We start from the raw sequence: 13,564 nt of genomic DNA on the forward strand, positions 1-13,564 counted from the left end.
TTTATTTGTACTAATGGAAAGTTAAAATGTGTTATTAATCTTGTGACAGGAATGTGATTCAGATTTGGCAATAGAACAAGGGGTAAAATCATAGATAAGTACATTTAAATGCATAACCACATTGGAAAATATTGAATATTATTGGGTTATATGTCAACTTTTTCATTATTCTTAGATTACGGATAATAATTGCTCAAGCCATTCCAGCAGTAACACTCTGTCCAGCAATGCATCCAGCAATAGTGATGACAAGCAGTTTGGTTCGGGTGACTTGATGGATCCAGAATTGCTGGGGTTGACATACATTAAAGGGGCCTCTACCGACAGTGGGATTGACACAGCTCCCTGCATTCCAGCACCATTGATGGCAACAGTTCATTTGACTGGAAGCAGGTCAGCTGTGCAGAGCAGAGCAGAGCAGATGGTGCAGTGGGTGGAACACTCCGAAGATGGAGGGCCTGAAGATGGACAGGCTAAATCTTATGCTGTCCACAACTATACAGCTGCCATTTCTGCTGGCCTTGCCGCCCAAGGAAGTACCGGTGACCTAAGTGAGATCTCATCACACTCCAGGTACAGTGAACTTTAATTATTGCAGCCATCCAGTGGCCTTTATACAACATGGATAGATACTATGAAGGAGACTAGGCAAATAGATCCCTCTGATCATAGTATACATATGTACAGTATCATAAATTACTTGAACGACAGGTCACTTTTAACTGATAAATAGGAGACAGCATCTTATCATGAAACTCTCAGAATGGTGTAGAAATCCAAACTGGAAAGCATAACATAAACCATGAGAATCCTGGTGTTTTGTAACCCACAATGGAGCCATTTGACCCATCATACTGGTGCCAGGAAAATTGAGATCAAAGTTATTACTGCTCCCACCATCCACCAGCCATGGATAATCCAAAGTAATTTCCTCTGATCCTTGCATAATTCTAAAATCCAATATCCGTCAAAACTCTGCAGCCCTAATTTCGCCCTGCCCCACTCTGATCCCAGTCCTTTACTAAAATCACGTTATTTTACTCTAAATGTAACCACCCCCACTGACCTGCTCTGCCCTTAAGCTTGTTCCTTGTTCTATTACAAATATTTATCTGGTTCCATATTGAAAGATACAATGGTTGGTGGTTCGTTCTCCCCTCCCCTCACCGCCGTGACAAGCATACCATACACCAAAAGTTAATCGGATCAATACTTAATAAAATACACCAAGAATAGTAATTTTCCTGAGGATTTCCTGATCGATTTCAAAATTGAGAGTTTTAAAAGACACTCGGGAGTTCAATTAATAGTCAGGATTAGGCCGCTATCTTCCTATTCTACTGAAAATTTACAGGGAATTTTCATCCTTATAAAGTAGAGCATTTGGTTCATTGTTCCCATGTCTGTTCTCTGAAAGATGTGTATACCTATTCATTCTCCTTTCTTTTCCTATGTTCCAGTGATCTGTTTTTCTTTTTCCCACCCTCCTTCTGTCCTCTCCTCTTCAAGCATAAATTCAGTTTTTCTTTGAATGCAAGTGTTGAGTCTGCTTCAACCACAGTTCCACAAATTTAAACAGAGCATCTGAACCTATAGCAATCTCCTACCTAATGTCCCTTGCCTTTCCCAGTGAGTATGCCCATTATTGTTCTATTAATACACTCATGTATCTACACAGAACTTAGTTCCTCTGTTTTGTAATACCTGTCTATGTGAAATAGTATTTTTCAATTTTTAAAATGCCATCTGGATAGATTAATGATTTTCAGTTTATCACTGTGCAATATGTTCTCCATGAATTAATAGTCCAATTTGTGCAATACTCTGGATAAACAACACTGAATCTGAAGAATTAATACTGATTAATTGCTAGAGTATACCTTTAATTTAATGGAAAGTATCCAGTATATTTTTGGAGTTGTGTACTCTATCAAGGCCATTGAAACAGTCAAATTTGCTTTGTGAAAAAATAAGGAGCAATGTAATGTCGTTTCCTACCACCTAAGTACCTTTTGAAAGCAACATATGGTCAATAATACTTGGTTCTTAACTGAATAGACCAACAGATACAATGAAATATGCTGGAAGAGCTCAGCAGGTCAGGCAGCATCCATGGAGAGGAACAAACAGTTGATGTTTTAGGTCCTGATGAAGGATCTCAACACAAACTGTCAACTGTTTATTCTTCTCCATGGATATTACCTGAGCTACTGAGTTATACCATAAGACATAGGAGCACAAGTAGGCCACTTGGCCCATCAAGTCTGCTCCACCATTAATCATGGCTGATCCTTTTTTGTCCTCCTCAGCCCCGCTTCCCAGCCCTCTCCCCATAACTTTTGATGCCAATTCCAATCTAGAACCTATCGATCTCTGCCTTAAATACATCCAGAGACCAGGCCTCCACAGCTGCTTGTGGTAACAGGTTCCACAAATTCATCACCCTCTGACTGAAGAAATTTGTCTGCTCTTGGTTTTATATGGACATCCCTCTATCCTGAGGCTGTGCCCTCTTGTCCTAGACTGCTCCACCATGAGAAACATCCTTTCTACATCTACTCTGTCTAGGCCTCTCAACATTCGAAAGGTTTCAGTGAGTTCCCCCACCTCATCCTCCTAAATTCCAGCAAGTACAGACCCAGAGCCATCAAACGTTCCTCCTATGATAACCCTTACATTTCCAAAATCATGTTTGTGAACCTTCTCTGAACCCTCTCCAATGCCAACACATCTTTTCTTAGATCAGGAGCCCAAAACTGTTCGCAATGCTCAAGGTGAGGCCTCACTAGTGCCTTATAAAGCATCAGCACCACATCCTTGCTTTTGTATTCCAGACCTCTTAAAATGAATGCTAACATTGCATTTGTCTTCCTCACCAGCAACTTGACCTGCAAGTTAACCTTTAGGGTGTTCTACACAAGGACTCCCAAGTCTCTTTGCATCTCACATTTTTGAATTTTCTCCCCATTTAGAAAATAGTCCGCACATTTATTTCTGCTATCAAAGTGCATTTTCCAACCTACCTGCTTCTTCAACACTGCCTGTTCCTCCCCTTATCTTCAGATCATCCGCAAACTTGGCAACAAAGCCATCTATTCCATCATCTAAATCACTGATATACAGCATAAAAAGAAGTGGTCCCAACACCAGCAACTGTGGAATACCACTAGTCACTGGAGCAAACCAGAAAAGGATCCTTTTATTTCCACTCATTGCTTCCTACCAATCAGCCAATGCTGTAACATTAGCTTTGACTTTTCTTGTCAGCCACAGTTGTACTATTTTGCCATTTGAGTATTTCTTCATTTTTGGAATACATATGTCCTGCAACGTCAACATTTTTCACAGAAACTCACACAATTGCTTCTCTGCTGTCATCCCTACCAGCATCTCCCTCCAATTTAATTTGGCCAACTACTCTCTTATACCTGCTGTAATTTCCTTTACTCCACTGAAATACTGCTACGTCAAAATTTACTTCCTCGTTATGAAATTTCACATTGAACTTAATTATATTGTGATCACTGCCTATAAGTGTTCGTTTACTCTAAGCTCCCTAATGACTTCTGGTAGATTACATAACACCCAATGCAGTATAGTTGATCCCCTAGAAGACTCAACAACAAACTGCTCTAAAAAGGATTCTTGTAGGTGTTCAACAAACTCACTCTCTTGAGATCCATTACAAACCTGATTTTCCAAATTAACATGCATGTTAAGATATTGAATGACTATCATAACATTACCCTTTCAATACACATTTTATGTTTCCCATTGTAATCTGTGGTCCATATCCAGGCTGCTGTTGGGAGGCCTGTATATAACTGCCATCAGGGTACTTTTTCCCTTGCATTTCTTGACTCAACCCACAAGGATTTAACATCTTCTGATCCTGTGTGACATCTTTCTACTGATTTGATGCCATTCTTTACGACCAGAGCCATGCCACCCCGTGCCTACCTTCCTATCCCTCCAATACAACTTGAAATCTTGAACATTCAGTTCCCAATTACAGTCATCTATCAGCCACAATTCAGTTATGGCCACAACATCATATCTGACAATTTGTAATAATGCAACAAGATGATCCAACTTATTTCTTATACTCCGTGCTTTGAGATATAACACTTTGAGTACTGTATTTGCTACACTTTTTGATTCTGCATCCCTACCGCACAGATAATAGACAAGAGACAATAGGTGCAGGATTAAGCCATTTGGCCCTTTGAGCCAGCACCGCCATTCAATGTGATCATGGCTGATCATCCACAATCAGTACCTTGTTCCTGCCCTCTCTCCATATCCCTTGACTCCACTATCTTTAAGAGCTCTATCGAACTCTTTTTTGAAAACATCCAGAGAATTGGCCTCTACTGCCTTTTGAGGCAGAGCATTCGATAGATTCACAACTCTGTGGGTGAAAAAGTTTTTCCTGAGCTCCATTCTAAATGACCTACCCCTTATTCTTAAACTGTGGCCTCTGGTTCTGGATTCCCCCAACATCGGGAACATGTTTCCTGCCTCTAGCATGTCCAATCCCGTAATAATCTTATATGTTTCAATCAGATCGCCTCTCATCGTTCTAAATTCCAGTGTATACAAGACCACTCGCTCCAATCTTTCAACATATGACAGTCCCGCCATCCCAGAAATTAACCTCGTGAACCTGTGCTGCACTCCCTCAATAGCAAGAATGTCCTTCCTCAAATTTGGAGACCAAAACTGAACACAGTACTCCAGGTGTGGTCTCACCAGGGCCCTGTACAACTGCAGAAGGACCTCTTTGCTCCTATACTCAATTCCTCTTGTTATGAAGACCAACATGCCATTAGCTTTCTTCACTGCCTGCTGTACCTGCATACTTACTTTCAGTGACTGATGAACAAGGACACCTAGATCTCATTGTACTTCCGCTTTTCCTAACTTGACACCATTCAGATAGTAATCTGCCTTCCTGTTCTTGCCACCAAAGTGGATAACCTCACATAGGACTAGTAGGGTCCCAGTACCGAGCCTTGCGGTACGCCACTAGTTACTGTCTGCCATTCTGAAAAGGACCCATTAATCCTTACTCTTTGTTTCCTGTCTGCCAACCAATTTTCTATCCATATTAGTACCCTACCCCCAATACCATGTGTCTAATTTTGCCCACTAATCTCCTATGTGGGACGTTATCAAAGGTTTTCTGAAAGTCGAGATACACTACATCCACTGGCTGTCCCTTGTCCATTTCCACAGTTACATCCTCAAAAAATTCCATAAGATTAGTCAAGCATGATTTCCCCTTCGTAAGGGTAATACTCATCCTGCTGGCTGCAATTTTGTCCTATCATCTGCCATCTATTCCTGACAGTCTGACTGCACACTATCTTTGCTTTTTTACTATCCGTCCTATCTCTCACTCCGGTTCCCACCCTCCCCTCACCCCCACCAGCTTTCTGTGTGTATAACTCTGGATTCTAGCATCTACAGAATTTCTTATGTTTAATATCAATGAAACATTTCTTGTAATTTAATAATAAATGTTAAAGTTCATAAGTTCAAAGTAAATTTATTATGAAATTTTTTACTTGTCACCATACACTACTCTGAGATTAATTTTCTTGCAGGTATTCACAGTCAAACAAAGAAATACAATAGCATCAATGAAAAACTACACACAGAGACTGACAATCAATGTGCAAAAGAAGAGAAACTGCAAATACAAAAACAAAACAATAATTAAATAAATAAATAATACTGAGGACATGAAATGCAGAGTCCTTGAAACTTACTTTGAAGCCATTAATCATATCTAGAAATAATGAAGTGGGGGTTTCAGCAAAGTAGAAGTAGAAGAGGTAGAAGTAAGTAGTCTTAATGATGGAAATAATATGTGATTAGACTCTGACCTTGGGGATACCCATGATACATGATTTTCAGCAGTCTTCCTGAGCTATAGATCTTTGTGAGGAATGAGAATGCTACCTCTGAACAGAGGATAGAGTCAGTCCCTGCAATATTAGGAGTAAATTTTAGATCAGCCAGTAGAGGATGTTGAAGCAAGAGTGTTTCAGATCAGCGAAGAGTCAAATGAGATAAAGGTGAGACAGAGCTGAATGTTGTCTACATTCATATCAAGTCTGATGTGTTTTCAGATGGAATTGCCAAGGTTTAAACATATAGGTATGAAATAAGGTGAGTGGGGGCTTGTAAGTGGATGCAAAAGCAGGTCTTCAGGCAAATTTCAGAGGTGGTGTCCAGGCATGGTAGGAGCAGCCATTGTGGGTGTTCCTCTGGCTGCACTCTGATGGGTCAGAACAGACTAAGGCAGCTCTGTGCAGCAAATCAGTGAAGGACTTGTATTAAGAAGAGATTAATGTAGTGAAATGTGCCAAAATTGGATGTTAATTTTAAAGGTGCAGGGAGGGATAGCTTACTTGCAGTCATAGTCACAAACCTGTCATTTATGGCTTACATAGCACACATAAAATGCTGGAGGAATAGAGCAAATCAAGCAGTATCTATGGAGCAGAGTAAACAGTCATTGTTTTAGGCCAAAACCCTTCATCGGGAGTTTTTCCAGCATCTACAGAATCTCTTGTAAGATTTCCAATGAAATAACAGAGCTGGATAAGAGAGAGAGAGAGAGAGAGAGAAAGACATTTAAGGAGCTGCAGTTCTGTGGGTGAAAATTCCTTGTTAATGAGGGAGGTCAGACTGGTTCAAGCTGACAGGAAGGTGATGGTATGTTACAACAGTGGTGTGCAGAAGAACATCTCTGAACACACAACACATTGAACCTTGAAGCAGATGGGCTATAGCAAAAGAAGACCACACTGTGTTTCACTCCTGTATCTAACAAAGTGTATATATTAATCTCCTGTTGCATCATGCAACTGGGTTGTGGTTATACAGTTAATAGGGAACAAAAGATCAATCACACCCTATTCATTTGTCAATCATTCTAAGGGTTTTGCCTTAAATCTGAAACCATTCCATTGCTCTTTGTAGGAAAGGTGCCCCATGTTAGTCTGCAGTATGACTTGTGGCAGTTTTATTTTAAAACTATTATTATCTGGTTCAAATATTATGTGATCAAGATTTAAGAGGACTTTGAGCAATGCTGTAGGGCAAGACTATGTATATAATTGTAAACTCTGTGACCTCTCTCTTCCACCGTCCCACAAATTTTTGTCTCTTTAGTGGCTCACATCATTCTGGAAGCCCAGCACCTCGTGTTTCTAAAACCAGTGGATCACTTGATGCATCCAAAGTCTACATAGTATCTCAGAACAGCAGTCAACCACTGCTGGGGTCATTATCAGGATCATATCATCGCCAGGGTACTGCCAACAAATATGTCATTGGCTGGAAAAAGTTAGACAGAAGCCCTACACCTGAGGAGTCTGAAATGGCAGATTGTAGAAGGTTAGTGACCCAGCTGAAAAAAATACTTTTGTCCGCTTCCTATATCTGAAGTCTAGTGTTTATGTTCTCTCAGAACTATTGACGTTTCTGTGGTTTTCAAGTTGTGGTAACATTTATACCCTTCTCTGAATTAACCCTGCTTTTAGTAAGTTGTACTTGGCATCAGGCAAAAGGAAATAACTGTTAAGTATTTCCAAGTTTGCCAATGTGATTCCAAACAAAAATAATTCACATTATTTATGTGATGGAGACATTTCAGGATATTCAGCATTGAATATAATGTTTTTTTTTAAATTGGTTGATGTGTACATCATTGTAATACAATTAAGCAAGCCACGTTTCAAAGCCAGACCTGTTCTAAACTGACAAATGAACTTGAGACAACTACTGCAAATATAGCGTAGGTTGTTGGAGAACAGTGAGGTGCACTATGTATCGTGGAAGGCAACAGGGTTGGCCTTGTGGCATATTTAACTTAACTTGTGTCATGAAGGAAGGTGCCATATGGAAATAAGTTTGTGAGAGCAGCAACTGATCAATGCAAGTTGTCCCTGCATGTCTTCTGGTTCTTGCAGCACAGGTAGGGGGTTCAGAGTACAGTGTTTCTAGAACAGGGAAGCAGGTCCCAAGAGGAAATTAGGTATTCTGTTATTTTGAATATTATTAGGACCTCTCTTTAAAAAATATATGCATTTTAACAACTTTAGTATGCATACAATTTTTTATAATAATTAAAGTATGTGTTTAAAAGTTGTACTCATAGCCTTAGCACACTTATTAAATGTAATTGTTAAGAGAAGCTTATAATCAGTTGGATTTAATTCTAGTGATATTGGAGATAAAGCTTCAATATTTAATATATTTTCACTGCCACACTTTTAACTGGAGCAGATTATTCAGCCCCTCAAAGTTAATTCATCATTCAGAGAGATCTTATCTGTAGGTTCATCAACACCAGTGCCTGGCTTAATTATGTTACGATTCCCTTTACGAACAAACCTATCTAATTCGATTTTGACACATTATGAATTTTAATTGGCCTCCATTCTCAATGGGTTTTGGAGGAGAAAATTCCAAATTTCCACTGCCCTCTAAGTGAAGTGATACTTCACATCACCTTTCCTCTCTTTCTAAGGTTCTATAATTATTGTTCTGGATTCATCCACACAGAACAATTTGCCTTAGTGTTGCACCCCAATATATTGAAAAGTCCAAATTTCTCAACAGGAGTACTATCAAATCAAAATGTGACATTGAGCTAAAAGTTTTACTGTGTTAGGTAACCAAAGTTTCAGTCAAATATCTGTATTTTCTGCACAGACCGAGGGATGAGAGGTTTAGAATCAGAATCATGTTCATTATCACTGACAATAGTTGTGAAACCTGTTCTTCCTGCGGCATCAGTGTAATGCAGGCATAGCAAATTCCTGTAAGTAACAAAAATAAATAAATGATGCAAAAGAGGAATAGTGAGGTATTTTTTATGGGTTCTTGGATGGCGGATGGGAAGAAGCTGTTCCTAAAACATTGAGTGTGGGTCTTCAGGCTTCTGTACGCACTACTTTATATTCGATTGGAGGTGAGAAGCTGGTCAGGAGAGCATTGGAATTTAAAGGTAACAAAAATATAGTTGAGGGTTTCAGTGGCAAATGAGCGAATATAGAACCCTGCCCACTACCACCACCTTTGCAAGGCTCCTCAAAGCCTTTCTTTCCATCCAAGCTTTCTGTACTGTTAAACTGCACGTCTACGGAATGTGGCATTTATCGAATCACAGAGCTGTACAGCATTGAAACAGGTCTTTCATATCTGTCCAGATGCCCCTTCAATGTTTTTACTGTTTTTTTTTACCTCCACCACCTTCTCTGACGGCTTGTTCCAGATACCATTGGTGTAAAATATTTGCCCCTCAGATCCCCTTTAAATCTCCTCCAATGCCTTCTGTTTTAGACATCCTTTTTAAATAAATCACACAAGATGTAAACAATACTTGAAGTGGGTTTTCCTCCTGGTATTCTGGTTTTATCCCACAGTCCAAAGATGTACTAGTTAATCGGTCAATTGCTCATTGTAAGTTGTCCTGTGATTAGGATGGTACCGAGGGGATGGATGTCAGGGGTAAGTTTTTCACACAGAGAGTGGTGGGTGCATGGAATGCACTGGCGGCAGCAGTGGTGGAAGCGGATACAATAGGGTCTTTTATGAGCCTCTTAGATAGGTACATGGAGCTTGGAAAAATAAAGGGCTATGTGCTAGGGAAATCCTAGGCAGTCTCTAGAGTAGGTTACAAGGACAGCACAACATTGTGGGCCGAAGGGCCTGTAATGTGCTGTAAATTTCTATGTTCTATGATGGAGTTAAATAGGTGGGTTGCTGGACAGTGCGGCTCATTGGGTTGGAAGGGTCTGTTATGCACTGTATCTCTAAAGAATAACAAATAAAACAAAAGGAATCTCAACAGTGATATTTACAAGGAATACAGTGATTAAAATCCTGTGAACTGAAAACAAACATTTTCCCCATTGTTAAAGCAATCATTAAATGCCTTTGTTAAATAAATCTTTCAACTTGTGAACCTCTTTATAAGTATGCATTAGTTCTAATAAATCCACATATTTGTGATGTTAACTGTACCTTTGCAGATATATATTGAGGCTGATGCTGTCAACATGAGGAACATGGGGGGGGGGGGGGGAGGAATTTCTTTAACCAGAGGGTGGTGAATCTGTGGAATTCGTTGCTACAGACAATTGTGAAGGCCACATCATTGGGTATATTTAAACTGGAGGTTGATAGGTTTGTGATCAATATGAGTGTCAAAGGTTATGGGGAGAAGGCAAGAGAATGGTGTTGAGAAGGATAATAAATCAGCTATAAAGGAATGGCAGAGCAGGTTCAATGGGCTGAATGGCCTAATTCTAATCCTATAACACCACAAGTGTATTAGGAGATTGTTGTAGGAAATTATTGTTTAAATAGTTTAACTAATAGTTCAGAACATTAAACAGTTAAAACCCCAAATATGTGTATTTGAAAAAAGTTATATTTCAAGATGGTGATTTCTGCAAAAGTAATGAATTGAAAGTACTGAACTTAATTCATTGATTAGATAAACCACAGCACTGATATATATTCAAAACCTGTAGTCACTGAGCAACAGTATGAATTGATGTGTTGCTTTTTGCCATATCCTCATTCCATTTTTTTATTTCTCCAGGAGGTTGTATGGTGATGTAACAGAAATAAGCAGTTCCAGTCAACATCAGGACTTGGTGCAGGAATTGAGTCCTGTCAGTAAATCCCAGCAAACCTTCACCAAAGAAGAGTTTCTGAAACTGATGCTGCCAGACAGCCCTCCTTTGGAACAGAGGAGGAGGAAGGTTAGTCTGTACACCTGTCAGAGTTAATTCATGAGATGTGTCCACTGGTATTTTAACAAAACTCCAACTGACAGAGAACAAAAAGCTGAACCTCCCCTGGTAGAGCAGTGAGTGCTCTTCTAGAAACAGTCCCATTGGGACATTCAGGTTGCAACCCCGGTATGCCAGCAAATCGAATACTGTGGTTTGAAGTTAATAGGGGACAACAGCTATTTGAAATAACTTTCTCCTCAATGACTGTGATAGGATTACACCTTCTCTGTTGTGCTGCACATATTGGATATGTGGGACAGTTTACCAAAGCTTGCAATTACAGTCCTCCTTTAACATAACATTAAAAATCCTCAGAATAAGAATCAGGTTTATTATCACTAATGTATATGATACATGAAATGTGTTGATTTCATGTACTGATGCCTCAAAGCCTACTATAAGTTACTATAAGAAATAAATATATATATAATTTTTTAAGTAAATTACATTAAATAAAGAGAAAAATGAATGCACAAAATGTCTTATTTGGAGGAGAGGATGTGATAACTTAATGGCCAGTTTTCTGATGTAAAGATTTTATCCTTTGCCAAAACAGCTGGAAAATATAAATCTATTAAATTAAAACAAATTCAGGAATAAAAGCCAGGTGTCAGTACTGGTAACCTCATAAACGTAGCACAGCACAGGAATAGGATGAAGGAATCAAAACAGCTCTCTGAGTGAAATATCAAGCCCTTTCCAAGCAATTGACAGTTTGGTCTGGAGTTCCTTTGGTAGCCAGATGAGAGAGGTTGATGACAACTTGTACCCATGGAACTTGCGTCAGAAACCCCAGGAACTTGCTCACTCAGCCTCCCCTCTTCAGTAATGAAGTCATGTTAGCAATTGATTGCACCGTGAATCAATTGGGCCCTCAAAGCGCAAAAGGCTCTCTCTTTTAGAGTGTGCATTTACGCTTGCCACATTTTCGCAGTTCATCTAATGGAGTGCAGTAAGATCTTGTATTCATTGTAACCACAGATTTCAAGATGATTTAAACCAATTAAGTTCTTCTCACGTAGGAATGTAGGAAGGGTGAGTTGTGTTGTGCACATCAAGTTCCCACACTCAAGAATGAAATAGTTAACAAATAACTTGTTTTATGTGTTGCTGATGGTCAGGGCACTCTAGATTTTCTGCTCCAGTGTCTAGATTGGGGCATTCCCTCTGATTCAACAGGGAAAATGTAACCACAAAAGTAGAGGTTTTGACTAATCATCAGAGTAATATGAAGCCAGTGGAAGCATCAGACATCTCCTACATCTGCAAATAGTTTCAACCTCCTGGGAGTGCACATCTTCCACAATTTCTCTTGGTCCTAGGACACGTTCTGCACCATCATGAAAGCTCACCAACTTTCTCTATATTCTGAGGAGGCTAAAGAGAGCTGCATCACTACATGGCACAGAAACTGCACGGAGGTGTTCACATGTAGTCAAACTGTCCATTGCATCATTGGCACACCACAACCTGCTATCAAGAACATATATACAGAAAGGTGCCAGAAATGGGCCAGTAACATCATGAAGGATCCCACCCACCCTGCTCATGAAGTGTTTGTTCCACTCCCATCAAAGAGGAGGCTACGTAGTGTCCATGCCAGAACCACCAGACTCAAAAACAGTTGCTCTCGCCAAGTTGTAAGGCCAATCAACATCTCCATCCACTAAACCTCCCCTCCACCACCACTACTTTATCATTTCCAGTCAGTCACCTATGTACAGATACTCCTATGCCTAGCGTCGCTTTATGGACATATAATCAATCTATGTAAATAAGCTATCTTTTGTATTTATATGTATTGTGGGCTTTTTTGTTCTTGTGTTCTTTATCTTATTGTGGTTTTTTGGTGCTGCATCAGATCCAGAGTAACAATTATTTTGTTCTGCTTTCCACTTGTGTACTGGAAATAACTTTAAACAATTTTGAATCTTGAATATTGAATCTTAACTGGCATTATCATTACTATATATCTTCAGTGGCAAAAACTGAAATTCAGCAAAGGGAGAGAGGATCATTATAAAAGGAAATCTAAGGAGGAGAAAGGGAAAAAAAGGTGACTTTTGAACTTTACCAAGCCTGGGTTTTAGAGGGGTCTGGAGTCAGGAAGACTGTCATCACTGTTATTGCCAGCAAGCACATCTTAATGATCTGACCCTGTGGCCTGGCGCCATTTGCATTCCATGTGGAGACAGCTTAATGACTGTCTGCAAGACCTTTAGCAAATTGCAAAACACGGTTATACACAAAAAGGAAACTATCTTGTCTTCTTCATAAAATTACATGATATAAACAGCCACTTAATTCCTTATTGCTTAGTTGTATATTTTCTTCAATAACGACACATAAATTGAAGTAAATTATCAGCTTGGAACACACTGCAAGAATGCATCACAATTTGACCGAAACCAAAAATTGTTTTCTCTACACACAGGAAAAAGTCTCAAGTTCTGCTGCTTGTTTCATTTAGGGTTTTTTTTAGATGAGGAACTATTTCTGTATAAGAAGATTGTTTAATTTTAGATTTGTATTTACAGAATACTATAATTCCTAGAAATTAACATTTTAGCAAAATAGGAGTTCATTTGTCTATGCTGATGGTGAATTAAAGCATCAAGATAATGTGTTTGGTAGCTAATTTCACAAGGCTTCCATTGCACTCTGGTAACTTTACAAAGGTGCCTGGTAGTCTTGCTTTGAATATTCTGTGCATCTATTGAGATGACCACCCCTTGTTATAC

The 13,564-nt window shown here is 39.4% G+C and overlaps 1 protein-coding gene across 4 annotated transcripts in view; it reads left to right on the forward strand.

Moving 5' to 3' along the window:
- The window catches only part of LOC132400777 (signal-induced proliferation-associated 1-like protein 2), a 503,978-nt gene that overhangs the window by 432,109 nt on the left and 58,305 nt on the right, over nucleotides 1-13,564 (forward strand). For all 4 annotated transcript variants that reach the window (XM_059982129.1, XM_059982126.1, XM_059982128.1 and 1 more), the window contains 3 exons: nucleotides 176-573; nucleotides 7,186-7,410; nucleotides 10,628-10,790. In XM_059982129.1, the coding sequence (XP_059838112.1) occupies nucleotides 176-573; nucleotides 7,186-7,410; nucleotides 10,628-10,790 (786 nt within the window). The remainder of the gene's footprint in view (nucleotides 1-175; nucleotides 574-7,185; nucleotides 7,411-10,627; nucleotides 10,791-13,564) is intronic.

Source organism: Hypanus sabinus, chromosome 10, assembly GCF_030144855.1.
Source record: "Hypanus sabinus isolate sHypSab1 chromosome 10, sHypSab1.hap1, whole genome shotgun sequence".
In the NCBI taxonomy this organism is placed as follows: domain Eukaryota; kingdom Metazoa; phylum Chordata; class Chondrichthyes; order Myliobatiformes; family Dasyatidae; genus Hypanus; species Hypanus sabinus.